Source organism: Brassica napus, unplaced genomic scaffold (assembly GCF_020379485.1).
Source record: "Brassica napus cultivar Da-Ae unplaced genomic scaffold, Da-Ae ScsIHWf_444;HRSCAF=677, whole genome shotgun sequence".
NCBI classification, from domain to species: domain Eukaryota; kingdom Viridiplantae; phylum Streptophyta; class Magnoliopsida; order Brassicales; family Brassicaceae; genus Brassica; species Brassica napus.
In genome coordinates, this window is record NW_026016520.1 from 17,132 (window position 1) to 31,468 (window position 14,337).

The 14,337-nt window shown below is 33.0% G+C and overlaps 2 protein-coding genes across 2 annotated transcripts; both read right to left on the reverse strand.

Moving 5' to 3' along the window:
* Nucleotides 1-561: 561 nt before the first annotated feature.
* LOC111199036 lies at nt 562-4,377 on the reverse strand. The gene is made up of 3 exons (XM_048774659.1): nt 2,316-4,377; nt 1,402-1,509; nt 562-851 (listed from the first exon to the last, which is right to left on the reverse strand). Exons 1-3 carry the CDS (start codon nt 2,752-2,754, stop codon nt 562-564), a joined length of 837 nt encoding a protein of 278 aa, XP_048630616.1. The 5' UTR covers nt 2,755-4,377.
* Nucleotides 4,378-10,051: 5,674 nt separating this feature from the next.
* LOC106430430 (26S proteasome regulatory subunit 10B homolog A) lies at nt 10,052-12,479 on the reverse strand. The gene is made up of 10 exons (XM_013871218.3): nt 12,221-12,479; nt 12,021-12,140; nt 11,819-11,955; nt 11,585-11,746; nt 11,438-11,524; nt 11,284-11,370; nt 11,070-11,207; nt 10,637-10,828; nt 10,466-10,564; nt 10,052-10,389 (listed from the first exon to the last, which is right to left on the reverse strand). The coding sequence occupies exons 1-10, from the start codon at nt 12,321-12,323 to the stop codon at nt 10,315-10,317; spliced, it is 1,200 nt and encodes a 399-aa protein (XP_013726672.1). The 5' UTR covers nt 12,324-12,479; the 3' UTR covers nt 10,052-10,314.
* Between the last annotated feature and the right edge of the window lie 1,858 nt (nt 12,480-14,337).

A 14,337-nucleotide genomic window follows, 5' to 3' on the forward strand; every position in this document is an offset into this window, starting at 1 on the left:
ATGCCAAGCAGAAATAAGTAATTTGGTCCACAAAAAATTTATTTACAAAAAGAATGTAATAAAAATTGAGCTGAGGGCATTCCCCAATCCCCCAGTAGATATCTTTCATTGGATTTCCAGATGTTTAGAGGTTTGCTCGTCGTGGTTTTGTGCCAGTCTGTTATGATTTCAGTTTCCTATTATGTGTTTAATGTTAAGTGTTGTTTGAATGTTTGTTTCCCTGGTTTGGGCTCAGTCTCCGGGAATATCTCGTGTTTCTTCCGGCTTTGGTTATCGGGGACAGTCTTGTGGTCCTCCGTTTGTAGAATCTTACTCTTGTATCCTTTGTTGATCGTATTAATAAAACCAGATGAAAAAAAAAATCCAATGAGAGTCAAATCTTGTGTAAGTAATTACAGAGAAACAGAGAAGAACAGAGAGACAATTTCAATGGTTTAAACTCTTCATTCTTATTTCACTCAAGTCTTAGGGTTTTACAAGATAGCTTATTTATACTAAGAGAACTTGTCTAGACCTAAAGGAATATCCTGTAGCATATTCTGCTTGGCTGTAAAGCTCTTCTCAAGACTCATTATCAGAGAGGAGACCATATCTGTTCTGAACCTTAATGACAGAGTTCGTACTCTGTTTGTCTGTAGCTGAGGAAGCGTTGTCTTTACATTTTGCTGACTTAGCCGTTGGAGTCTTTGAATGTAGAGCTGTGGGCTTCACTTGTTGTCGAGGGCCCATCACCTCTTCATTCTTCATGCTTGATGGGCCTGTTATGTTTACATCTTGCGCATCCTTCCTTGATGATCCTAACCAGCCTAGTACCACCAGAACTTTTGAATATAAATCTTCATCATTAGCCCCTAAAATTATTATAGAAAAAAAATTTCAAACACATGCTTGGCTAGTTTCTATCAAGGAACAGTTCTTTGTAGAGAGTAAAAAGTGAAGAAACGAGAAAAAAATGGAAAAAAAAAGAAAAAAACTTGACTAAATACATAAACAAATATATGCATTGTTGTAAATATATACAAAATTTGACTAAATAGATACATAAACAAATATATACAAAAATTACCAGCTCAACATCAAACATACAAGAAATTATTCAAATGTCACTAACTCAAACATAATTGCTTGAATAAAACATTCACAATAAAACATTTTAAGTACGTACTTTCATTTTTAATTCATAAGAAGTTGTTGTAAATATTCTTTTACATTACCGCATCCGACATGCCTATTGTCTTTATAATTAGAATCGTATACAACGACAAGTACATAGCATTTTTAAGACAAAGTACCAAACATCCATACACCCTTTTTTCTTTTGAACACCACCATACACCCATATATATACATATATACAATACGGTGTCTTTTCAGCTTAGGCCTTAATATTTTATGAGACACCATCAGGCGCAACATGGTCAGCAACTTCTTGATCCGGCACTCTATCGCCTTCCTCCAGCTCAATACCATCTAATGGATTCTGAAGAGGCCCAATACAATCTCGTGGAACTTGATCTGGCTCAACGTAATCTTGAAGGTTTTGTTTTTTTTTTTTTTTTTTTTTTAATATGTAAAATTTATTCAGAAAAAGTAGTTTTTACAGCCATAGCTACTTTAGATAGAAAAGTTTGTCTTCACAAAATAAAATTTAAACTATCTTGTGGAGAACCATAGTTGCAAAGCACCCTCATAGGACCGAATTCTCTTGGAGTCCATTATTAGACATTGATTACGAATCTGTCTGTCGATGATTGTAATCAGGTGTCCTGCTAGAACCGCTGAGATCCATGACGACGGTTGTTTCTTTCCCTCCAAATGGAATGCAAAGCCACTTGGAAGCTGTAGCGTACTAGGTAGAGGTTCAACGTCGAGAGATTTTTATCTGCAAGGATCACCATAATTCCTTGCCATTGATCAGTGAAACGTGAGAGAAGTAGTCCCTGCGCCAGCCCCGACCAGACCTCCGAGAGTATCTGCAACTGAAAAAAGATGATCTCTTGTTTCCAGATGTTGTTGGCACAAAACACAGCTCGCATCAATACCAACATTCCATAAGAGCATTCGTCTCCAGTTGTTAATCGGTTATGCATTGCTAGCCAAGCCATGAATGCATATTTTGGTGTTGCATAAGGAAACCAGATGCTAGCGTGCCAACTCACCGTAGGCGCATGACTTCGAAGAAGAGACCATGTATTTTGCGTACTGAACTTTGGTTTAAAAATGTCTGTATTAGACTTCCAGACTGGTACATCTTTTCCCATTGTCATCTTGTTACGCTGCTTATGGAGAACCTCCTCAATCTTGAAGGTTTTGACTCTGATCATTTCCAAGAATCTGATATGCCTCTTGAGGAAGAAGCTCTAGGCCAGCAACAAAAAGCGGGAGCAAGACTAGATAACGTCTACGAGACCTATATGAAATTGCGGAGCCAATGACGTGGACAATGGACAACATCAGTAAATACGCGTTTAGTGTGTGCCAATAGAGACTCCCATCGTTTTTGTAAAGCCAAAACACTTGACCGCATCTTCGTATTTTCACTCCTCCTTCGATCAGATTTTGGATTATATCGAGCATAGTGAAGATTAATGTGTCACAAGCAGAAACGATGCCGAATATCTTTGCTAGATCTTTCTCCTTGTCAAGTAGCTCTAAGACAAAGCAGAGGAACTCAACGAGGAATGCAACAGCGGAATGTGGTCGAAGACTTTGCCTGAAAACCACGAGTCTGATGGCCGGAGTTAGGATCGGCATTTTTTTAAAAGAAATTATAATTTGAAACTAACAAAATATGATATCACGAACTTTGGTACGTGGTGCTTTTTATAGTGATGTGAAGGGATGATTAGCAGATGATTAGAGAGATAAAAGTCAAAAAGTTAAGCTTGGAAAATTCTGTGCTAATTAAGAACTCTTCACTTTTCATATTGCATAGGGAACCAAAGAAAGTTATTTTGTAGTTTGCGTTTGAGGTCTTTGTTTTTGTTTATCATAGCAAGTAAGCTGTACACTACTATAAGAAAATGAAAATCAATATTCATTTAAGCGTAATATACAGTTTGCTGGTTGGTCATTTACGACGTACGTAATGTCGGCATGTCAAAATTTTGAATAGGTGGTCTTAACTAAATTACATTTCTATAATATAAATACTGCTCAACTTAACCTCCTTGAAAAGCATTGTCCGCTATATATACTTTTTAGTCTAAAATTCGTTTATTCAATATTCTCAATCAAAGATAATAACATAAAAATTGATATGATACATCGCATGAGCCCTGGAATTATTATCCGGGATCCGGATTCGATCCAAGATCCGTTCCGAAAATAGGATATCCGGAATGCCCAAATCCTGATCCAGATAGAAAATCTCAGATCCGTCAAAACCGAATCCAGATCCCGATATCTTGATTTTTAGGTCTAAATACCCAGATCCAGATCTGTATTTTTAGAAGGTTTAATTTTATTAAGATTTATTAATACTTATACATAAAATTAGTTTTATAATGTTATATTTTAATTTTAATTTTATATACATATGAATATATTTATAAATCTTGTATAAATATTTAATTTATACATTATTTTTAGAATTTTAGTATTTTTTTAAAAATATTTTTAATTATTTTTTATGAGTCAAATTCCAGGTCAAGATATCCGCGGGTAGTACAATATCTAGACGGATATATGAAATCTGGATATCCGGAAACCACAAATATGGACTCAGATATTAAATCCACGGATCTGACAAGTCCGGATCCGAATCTGGATACCTTAAATATCCGGATATCCGGTTCCATCCCATCCCTACAACACATCAATAAAGTGAAAACAAGCTCTTGAGAAAAAATCTAACCCGTTAAAAAATAGGAAAATTATTACTGACTACATGAAATATTGATCATCATATGGCTAACCATGCAAACTAAACTAATCTATACTTACCTACACGAAGTATATGTTATGCATGACAACATCCCTTAACTTTATGATGTTAAGTAATTAACATCACGAGTTGAAATTTATTCATCCAAAAATGATGTGTATGTTAGAGACCATTTAAATATCTCGTTTCATCAATTAAAATATGATGTACCTGATGGTAATTTATCTAAATTTGATTTTTTTTCCGTGTTTTAAAATCGTAAGAATATTTTTAAACAAAAACTAATTTACAAAATCAATATGTTTTATAAAATCTTGATAAGTAGTGTTTTAGCATAAACTAATTTACAAAATCAATTTGTTTTATAAAATTTTGATAAGTAGTGTTTTAACATTTTTATTTTAGGGTTTTCAAAAATAATATATTATATTAAATATTAAAGTTATTTAAGATATTATTTACTTATTTTTTAAAATTATTTAAATATGCTTTGTTATGAACTTTTAATAAAAATTTTGTAATTCGCTTGACTAATTGTATTATATATACTTATTAAAAAATTATTATAAACCTTATTTGATGTCAATTTAGTTACTCTATCATTTTATTTGTTTAATATGAAATTAACTAAGTTAATGAATTATTTTATTTATATATTCATAAACAAAAATTGCATTCATTTAAACTTAGTAAAACTTTCATATGAGATTCTTATTCTTTGATTATTTTTATTCTTAAAAGTATATAATATATGATTATATATGCAAGATTCTGTTTTGTTTATGTTGACATCACATAAGTCTTAAACAAATAAAATATTAGAGTCAATAAATTGACAACAAATAAGTTTTATAATTGAAAAGTTATCAAAGATGTAAATATATCACACAATTAATCAAATGAATTGCAAATTTATTATTAAAATTTCATAGCAAAACATATTAAAATAATTTAGAAAACAAAAAAAAAAATCAATAATATCTTATACAACTTTCATATTAATATAGATAAAAATAATACAATTATATAGTTCTTTTTAAACATATTGATTTTGTAAACTAGATTTTGTTTAAAATTCTTATGATTTTAAAATACAGGTAAAAATCTAATTTTAGTTTAATTCCAGTTGGGTCGGTCATATTTTCATTGATAAAATGATATATTTAAACGGTCTCTGGCATCCACATCAGTTTTTGGATGAATAAAATTAAATTCATGATGTCAACTACATAACATCATTAATTTGAGAAATGTTCTTATACATAACATATACTTCGTGTGGTTAGATATACATTAGTTTAGTTTGTATGGTTAGCCATGTGATGACCAATACTTTATGTAGTTAGTAATCATTTTTCCTAAAAAATATGATCTAACATATACGATTACAAGAGAAATCAATGATGAAGTCTAGACCAAAAATTTGGTTGGATATTGCCAATATATTGATATCAAAATGATCGTATTCCGCAATTTTCAAACAATCGAAGTACTATCTCGTACCACAACGGGCTACAATCAGGTTCATTGCCTACACAATAAAAGTTTTCAAGACAAAAATATATTATTTTCTTTGGTTAGATCTGTTCTACAAGAGATCCTTTCAAAGGAGTTTCATCTAGACTCCGTCAAACAACCTGTGATAATCACCACTACAAAGATCGGAGCAAAACGAATAAATCACTGATTAAAAAAGACAGATGAAAACAAAAATATCCCTGGAAACTTTGAAAGAAACAACCAAAATAAAGTTATAACTAGGTGTTTTATGCACAAATAATAGCTTTAAAATTTTATATAATATTTAAAAATAAAATTTTGTTAAATTTTATAATTTGCTTATAATATTTAATTTTGTGTAAAATTATAATCTTGGAATTTTTTTTATCTATTTCTTTTAGTTAAAATATATTAAATCCAACTCTATAAAATTAAAAGAAAATTTTGTTAGGTATATATTTATCAAAACATAAAACTAAATAATCTTTTTAAAAACTAATGATAATGGGATGAGAACATTTAAATTAAAAACTGCATTAAATTTTTTTATGATATGTTTTAGTATTAATAATTATAAATTTATATAAAATAGAATTAAATAATATTTTGAAAATTATAAAATGTTATAATATTTCTATTTATAATATTATATTATTTATTGTTATATTAATGATGATGTATGAGTTAATATCATATTCTAAAAACTGTACTAAAAATATAAATCAACATTAAATGTAAATGTCCAATTCATAATTAGCTTAAACCATGTGGTCATTGTTAGTATGACATGTCATTATTTTTCTTTTAAAATCAATATGATGATGACACAAGACAAATCAGTTTTCAAATAATGTCTAGGGAATATTAAAAACAAATAAGAAAAGACTATTTGAAGAGAAATCCCAACATTTTTTTTGTCATTGAATCAAAGTAGCGGGAAAGATTCCACGAGTACATAATATGAAATAGAAAAAGAAAATGCAACAAACAGAAATTTCGTAAAGGACCATTATCCACGAAGCTTATATTATAGGATCTTCATGAAGATCTCTTAACCAAAGCTTCAAGAGAGACTGTGGAAGGTGGTCGCGTTCGCCTCCCCAAGAATGATGTTAGCTAACCACGAGGGACCACCATAAGCGATATAAGACTGGAGCCTATTCTCACGAGTGACAATTTTGGCAATCTCTTCAACCACTCCATTTCTATTGACTAGAGAAATCCCAACATTAGTGCTAGAAAAGCCGCCAGCCCAGGCACAAAAAGATCTCCCTATTTTATTTATATAATAATTTCTTAACAAATATATTTAGAGTTATGTAATTTTTTTTTTGTTAGGTTTGAGTTGCTTTTAAAACTTGTTCTCTATCGGGTAAGCTCAAGAACACTAGGGTATGGTTAGAAGTTCATTATCTCTGTTTCTTTACAAAATTTGTTGTAATTTGTATAATCTTTTGGATTTGTCAAATCTAAGCCATGACGAATAGATACAACTATGTCTTTTTCAACCAGTGGCGGAGGTAGAAAAAACTTCTAAGGGGGTCAATTTCGAAATTAGCATATATCACAAGGGTCATTTAGCTAAAATTTGCAAGATTTATCTAGGTTTTAAAGGATTATACATGTAAAAAAAATTTCTTTTATAAAATCCACCTGGGTCATTTGACCCACCTGCCAACACTCTGCCTCCGCCACTGTTTTCAACAAAACATGAATACAAGAGCCGGCCCTTGCCATAGGCCAATGAAGCATGGACTTCCAGCCTTATTATTATTAAGTATAATATCGGCTCCACAGAAGTAACTTTAGACCATTGGTTAAATGGCTCTATACTCTGTATATTTTAATCATTTACTTAATTAATTTTTATTTTAATACATGCAGTAATTTAATTTGTATGTCTAATTAGTTTTTTTTTTGTATTTTTAAATTTGCCTCATATATCTACTACATGCTATGAAAAAATTCAAAAATTTAAAGTATATTTTTAATTATTTATTAAATGAATTATCAAAAGATTCGATACCTTTAAAATAAGTTAGGAAATTTCTGTTCAATAGGACTAAGTAAAAAAATTATGTATCCTCTAGAAATATATTACGACACATGTATGCATTTTTATCTTTCATTTAATTAATTTTAGTATGTTTTTATATAACGTTCATAAAATGGTTAAATGTAACTTATGTTTGTAATAGTTGAATATGTATTATAGCATATGCATACATTTTTATTTTTTGTTTAACAAATTAGTTTTATAGTTCTTAGGTTATTTTATATATCTACATCCATTCAAATGAACATTAAAAATTAACATATGTTTTAATTGTTTATATTAACTTTAAATTATTAGCCTATATATCTATTAGTTTTACGAGGGTTTGAATAATAAAGAAAGACATTACAAAGAAAAAGTTTCCAAACTGTTTTAGTTTTGCTATGAGAATATATTTGTTGTCACATTTCATACTTACCATCGGCGATTTACTTTCATGTCTATGAGTTTTGTTGTTGGCGTGTATGTATATGCATGTGTCTTGGTTTAGTTATTCTATTCCATCTTATGTGACCATGTATAACAACCAGATTATGATCTCACAAAAACTTGTCATGCGATAATGCTACCATGGTGGATGATGTTGGTGATTTTTGTATGTTTCTACTACCATAGCACATTGGTACTGATTCACATCGTTCGATCGGATTTGAGACATAATATCCCTTACCAGCGATCTCCACTAATGCCTATAAAACATGTGTTACTTTTCAATGCATGGTCAGTTGGACCACAAAGAAATTTGGACAAGACATGGTACAATGTGTTTGTTTTTTTCTCAAACTATTACTCCCTCTGTTCTCAAAAGATGCATATTCTAGAATTTTCACATATATTAAAAAAACTCATTAAATATGCATTGTTTTTTGTGAATAACAATTTTTCATAATTTTTAGCCAATAGAAATTCAATAAACACCATTATTGTTTTTTGAAACTTACAATTTTTCATAAAATCATACATTGAAAAAGTAAAAAATATTTTTTTTTGAAACAATTTTTTTTTCGAGAACATATATCTTTTAGGAATGGAGGGAGTAGTATATAAGTGTGTTCATCGTTTTCTCGTTAAGCACTTACGTTTTATTTTTGAGGCCAAAAAGAAACGTTTTTTTTGAAAAAGTGAATGGTAATCTTTGTTCCAAAATTATCTATTTGGTATATTTCTAGGAGAGCATTATTCTAGTATCCTCTACTTTTGGGGATGATTGGTAAGTGTTGTAGCTTTATATTTTTTGCTGTCGAATTTAATCTGTAGATTTATTTGCTGTAGCTTTTCTTGCTGTAGATTTCTAAAGCACTAATTTTTTGCTTTGGAAATAAAGCTCTGTACAGCCATATTTTGATTTTGTAGAGATTTTTTTGCTGTGAGTTTTTTAAGGAAAGCAAAGCTCGATTGGTTGAGATATATAGTTGTAGACTAAATTTTGGCTGTCCAGAGCATCTACAGCTCCAACCAATCATCCCCAAATTTGTGTTACAGTATTATGTCTCTAATTGTAATTCATCTTTTTCATGTACCGATTAATCTTACGGTGTTCTTCGAAGATTCTATTATCGTCCCGTGTATGGTCTAGAGATGTAATTTAGATTATTGATTCCTGTATTGGATTTTGGAATAATAATGTGTAAGCATTGGTAGAATAAAGATCACTTGGATAAGTTCAAAGGAAAACAAAATGAATTGTCAAAGAAAACTATTGTATATTCTAATTAACTATATAGAGATTTTGATGAAGTATCCAGTATTTTGATTTTATCGAAGAAATGAAGTTCAAATTTATTATAAAAACATCTACATATTTATTAATCAAAGTAATCTTGAATGTATTTTGAAGTGAATAAAAGACATAATATATGAAGTCTATATAATACTAAATGCAGAAGCGCATAATAGAAGGGGAGGAATGTTAGGGCTAGTCTCTCTCCTCTTCATGTGGAGATGGAAGCGTTATCATGGGCAATGGAATACATGAAGAATTTACGTCAATTTCAGGTTACGTTTGCAACGAATTGTTCTCAATTGGTGAAGATGGTTTCAGAACCAGAAGAATGACCAGCTTTTGCAAATTATTTGGAAGATATCAACATCCTGAAAGAGAGTTTCACCCGATCAGAGATTATCTATGTACCACGGATGCAAAATTCAAAAGCGGATAGCCTAGCACGCAGTGATAGAAAACAATCGTCTTTCGTCGTTCACATGGATGCAAATCAGCCGTCTATAACTGAACTTGGAAAACAATGAAATAAAAGGGCCCTATAGAAAATGTGGTCAGAAATTCATCCGACGATGACTGAACTTATTATCTTTACTAGAGATTCTGCAAGACATCTAAAAGGATAATTTTGTTACTCTGATATGATGTATTTTCCTCAAGTTTTGTTATGATTGGTGGGCCAGCCGAGCATAACTTTGTATAAATCAGTTTGATTTGGTTAAAATTTGAAATACTGGAAAAAGCAAACTAACCCACTGCAAGACTAGATCAATAAATTTATATTGGAATATTGCTGAACGGTTCAAAACCTGAAACCGAGCGCGAACCAAAAACTGAAGCTGTCGATTCAGTTTGGCATGTTCTGGGTTCAGACCCAAAAGGCTTTAAATAAACTAATTGTAAGTTGTTCTTTTGGTTTGGGCAAATTGCTGTTTTACAAAATGCAAGTGAACTTACTTAAAAGAGACAAATGCTTGAAGCGATAAGTTACTACAACGTAGTAAGCACAGACCACAATCTTTGCTCGCTCCTCGATGAAGTAAAACAAAGAAGTTTCACATTGTCACAAGACAAAAAGAAATAATAATACGAAACTAATATTGCATTGTCCTTTTTTCACCCATACAACACGAGAAGAGAGTGTATATCTTCTCACTCTTTTCCAAAATCAGCATTATAGTGTGAACTCGACTCGAGTTTCTTGGCCTCACTCAGCTTTCTCACCGCCTGCAAAAATTAGTTGGTTTCGAAATCACAAACTAAAAGATATTACATACATGATTTAACCAAATCTCAAATATACCTTCATGAAATCTTCTTGGATCACATAATCTCGCTCTGCTCGGATTGCAAACATTCCAGCTTCCGTGCATATGTTACGCAAATCAGCACCGTTGAATCCCTTTTTGGGACAGGAGAAACGTTTAGTGAGAACCTCATGTAGAGTACGTTTAGTAAGAAAATTAAAACTAACCTCCGCAAGTTTGACGATAGCCTCGTATTCTATTTCACCATGTTTGGCGATACCAGCTGCATGGATCTTGAGGATATCCATTCTTGATTGCTCATTTGGCAAAGGGATCTCAATCTTTCTATCTAATCTACCAGGACGGAGAAGCGCCGGATCAAGCACATCGGGCCTGTTCGTTGCCATTATCATTTTCACCTAATACATTTACACAAACCAAGTTAAAGAACATTCATTCACACTCGCAGACACATTATAGCATTGATTATGGCTTTTAGTGTATAAGCAATGGTGCGAAACAGAAGTTATAAGAGACAAGATCCAATCAAAGATATCCAACAGATTTCAAGACAGCCAAATTGCCAATATATATATATATAACTTAACAAACACGATCTTATGCACATATATGGCTTCAGACATAGAGAGAGAAGAGTACCTTTCCGAGGTTGTCAAACCCATCAAGCTGATTGAGCAACTCCATAAGTGTTCTTTGAATTTCACGATCAGCACTAGTTCCCTCGCTAAAACGACGCCCACCAATAGCATCGATTTCATCCATGAAAATGATACAAGGCTAGCCAGAGGAAAAAAGCATATAATAAAGCTTATAGAACAGAAACATATACAGCCATTAAGGAGGCAAGACTTACCTGGTGTTCACGGGCATAGTTAAACATCTCCCGAATCAGCCTAGCACTTTCTCCAATGTATTTGTCTATGATTGCACTCGATACAACCTAACGAGAAGAAACAATTTTGATTAAGTAAGCCTCAGGATATGCCATACCTTTGAGAAAATCAAACCTTCAAGAAGTTGGCATCGATGTTGCTGGCAATAGCCCTAGCTAGTAGAGTTTTCCCGGTACCCGGAGGTCCATACAGAAGAACTCCCTGCATTTATATATATTTTAATTAGCTAAAATGTCAAAGAAGATGGAAGAGTGAGTATACCTTTGGTGGTTTGATCCCAACTCGGAGGAAAAGTTCAGGGTTCATGAGAGGAAGCTCAATAGATTCCCTGAGTTCTCTGATCTGATCACCTAACCCTCCCACAGCGGAGTAGCTAATGTTGCCAGGATCTTCGTGCAGCATGTTATACACAACGGGATCGACCTACAATCGAAAACGAAATACAACATTAGTAAGAGTAGTCATATCAAAAAAAAGAAAAGAAAAGGAAGTTACTTCTCTGGGAAGGGCTCTCATAATAGTAAGAGTAGTCATATCAAGAACCACTCGAGTTCCAGAGGTAAGCTTCTCCTTATCCACTTTGCTACGGCATCCCACCACATACCTAGGACCGCTGCTCGCTTTCACAATCACTAAGGGGAACAATAACAATCAGACACCATAAAGATTGAGTGAGCCAAAAAGAGAGAAAGGTTACATCTTTCATTATCGAGAGGTCGAAGGACTTCTCCGATGATCTGGCCCACACTCTGAAGAGACTTGAGATCGTCCTCAGTTTTGTTGAATTCCTTTTTCGATCCTCTCAAGTTCTCCCTCGCTGCACATTGCACAAACGAACTCGAGTCACTAAGAAATATCAAAAGCCTTCAGATCTACACCCAAAAGAAGAAGCCTCACCTGTTCGAACTCGGGACTCGAGCTCCTTATGTTGGAGGAGCTTTTTCCGATAATCCGCAACCGCTGCGGTACGGCGTCTAACGGCTTCTTCCCCGTCGCTCATCCTCTTCTGCAGCGGACAGATCTCACACCAACGAAACTTTGTTCTATCTAACTTTTCTTGAGCAATGGGTTTGGTTTAGTCGAATGCCTAAAATACGGATTGCTCTTCTTCTCTACGACCCGGCCAATGAAACGCCCTCGTTTTTTCCTTTCTAGCCTTTTACCTTTTTTTTTTTTTTTTAACTCTAAAATTTTTAGTTAATTACTAGATTAACTTCTTATCATCGATACAATTTAGTTTAAGTGGATGAAGACAAAAACCCATACCAGCTACAAAATATTACAAAACTGGCATTCACAGTTTTTTGTTTACTAGATTTTTCGTTAAAAAATCCAAATAGACATGACACAATCACACAACTGATATGACTATAAAGAAAAGGCTTAACAGATTTACATAAGATTTTAAATAAAACCAAGGCACAAAATGAGATAGCAACTGAATAGTCTTCACCCACAGCCATGTTCGTTTTATCAACGCTGCGACAAGGGGCTGCGGCTCTAAATTATCTCTACGGTTTGGAGAGCAGATCACAGCCCAGACAAAACGGATTTGCTTATTCCGACGCCGCGGCAAATCACAACCAGTAAAGAAAACGCTCAAAATATCAACGACATCGGAAACTCTGATTTCCTGCCTCCGATTATCAGCTTGCGACTAACGGCGTTTTTAAAACTCAGTATTTTCTTATTTCACAGAGTAATTGTTGGCCGCTTTCGCCAGTGGCGTCGTCTTTAAAATGAACATGGTTCACATGTTAAACTTAATCATCATCACAAGACACATGTAGTACACATATTCTTCATGCATAAGAAGAAGTTTTTAGCCACTAAGCAAGTTGCACCTCTGTGAAGTCTTTATATGATCTTAAATAAGCTTCACATCAATATATAATCATAAACTATCAATGGAGATCTTAAGGATGGAAAAGATGTATTCACAGGTTGTTCATTTTATCTTGAGGGGTATTAGACTTATTAAACCGACATAGTAAATGTGATTAGACCGATATTAGGATTATAGATAATTAGCGAAAGAATACATTCGCCGTAGTTGACTTGATTTGAATAAACATATCCTCATTTTGTATCAAACTTTCTCACACTCATCATCATTCTCTAGATCTCAAGTTCTGAACTTCTAAGAAAGGTGTCAAGAAGAACATGTTTCAGAGGAATCTCATTGTTAGGGGGGTTATATGTTGCGCAAAGCATCCATATCTCTATCATTTGGAGCTTTTGGAATTAACGTTGTTATCACTGCTGTTTATGCGTTCTCTTAATAGATTATGTCGAGATTCTACTATAGTGGTGACATTTTCTTTCGTTTTTATCAAAAAATCAAGATGAGTTTCACTAATGGTCTCTTCATTTATCCTTTCAGCCGGCTAGTTACTAACTGTTAAGGATAGTCATATCGTTGTCATTATTAGAATAATTTTCCCCGCATCATCTCATTATGAAATGCTATGTATTTAGTCTTAACCTAGAGTATCCTCCTATGTATATATTGTCTCGTGTACTCTCTGTTGTATAATAATAAAACCATCACATTACATGTTATCAGAGCAGATTTAAAAACCTAGCTGCCACTCTTCTTACCTCTTCTTCTCGTTTTTTCTTTCTCTGTTTCTCTATCAACTCTGCTTTTCAAAATTATGTCTCTCTCCTCTTCTTAAACCGTGTATGTGTTACACCTCAAACAATTTTTAACGTCAACATGTCTAATGTTATGAAGCTCACAGCAAGTAACTACTTATGTGGAGCATCAAGATCTATGCCCTCTTAGATGGTGATAAACTTCTGGCCATCTTGACAGCAACACGGCGATACCAGTTACCATTCTCACCAACAATGGTGTTTCCACATCTCCAACCTTTCAAGTCTGGAAAAGACAAGATCATTTTATTTTTAGCGGTCTCATCAGCGCAGTCACACCATACTCTTCAGTCGATTGTCTCGACGGCCAAGAAAGTTGCAGACATTTGGAGAATTCTTGAAGCAACATATGTGAA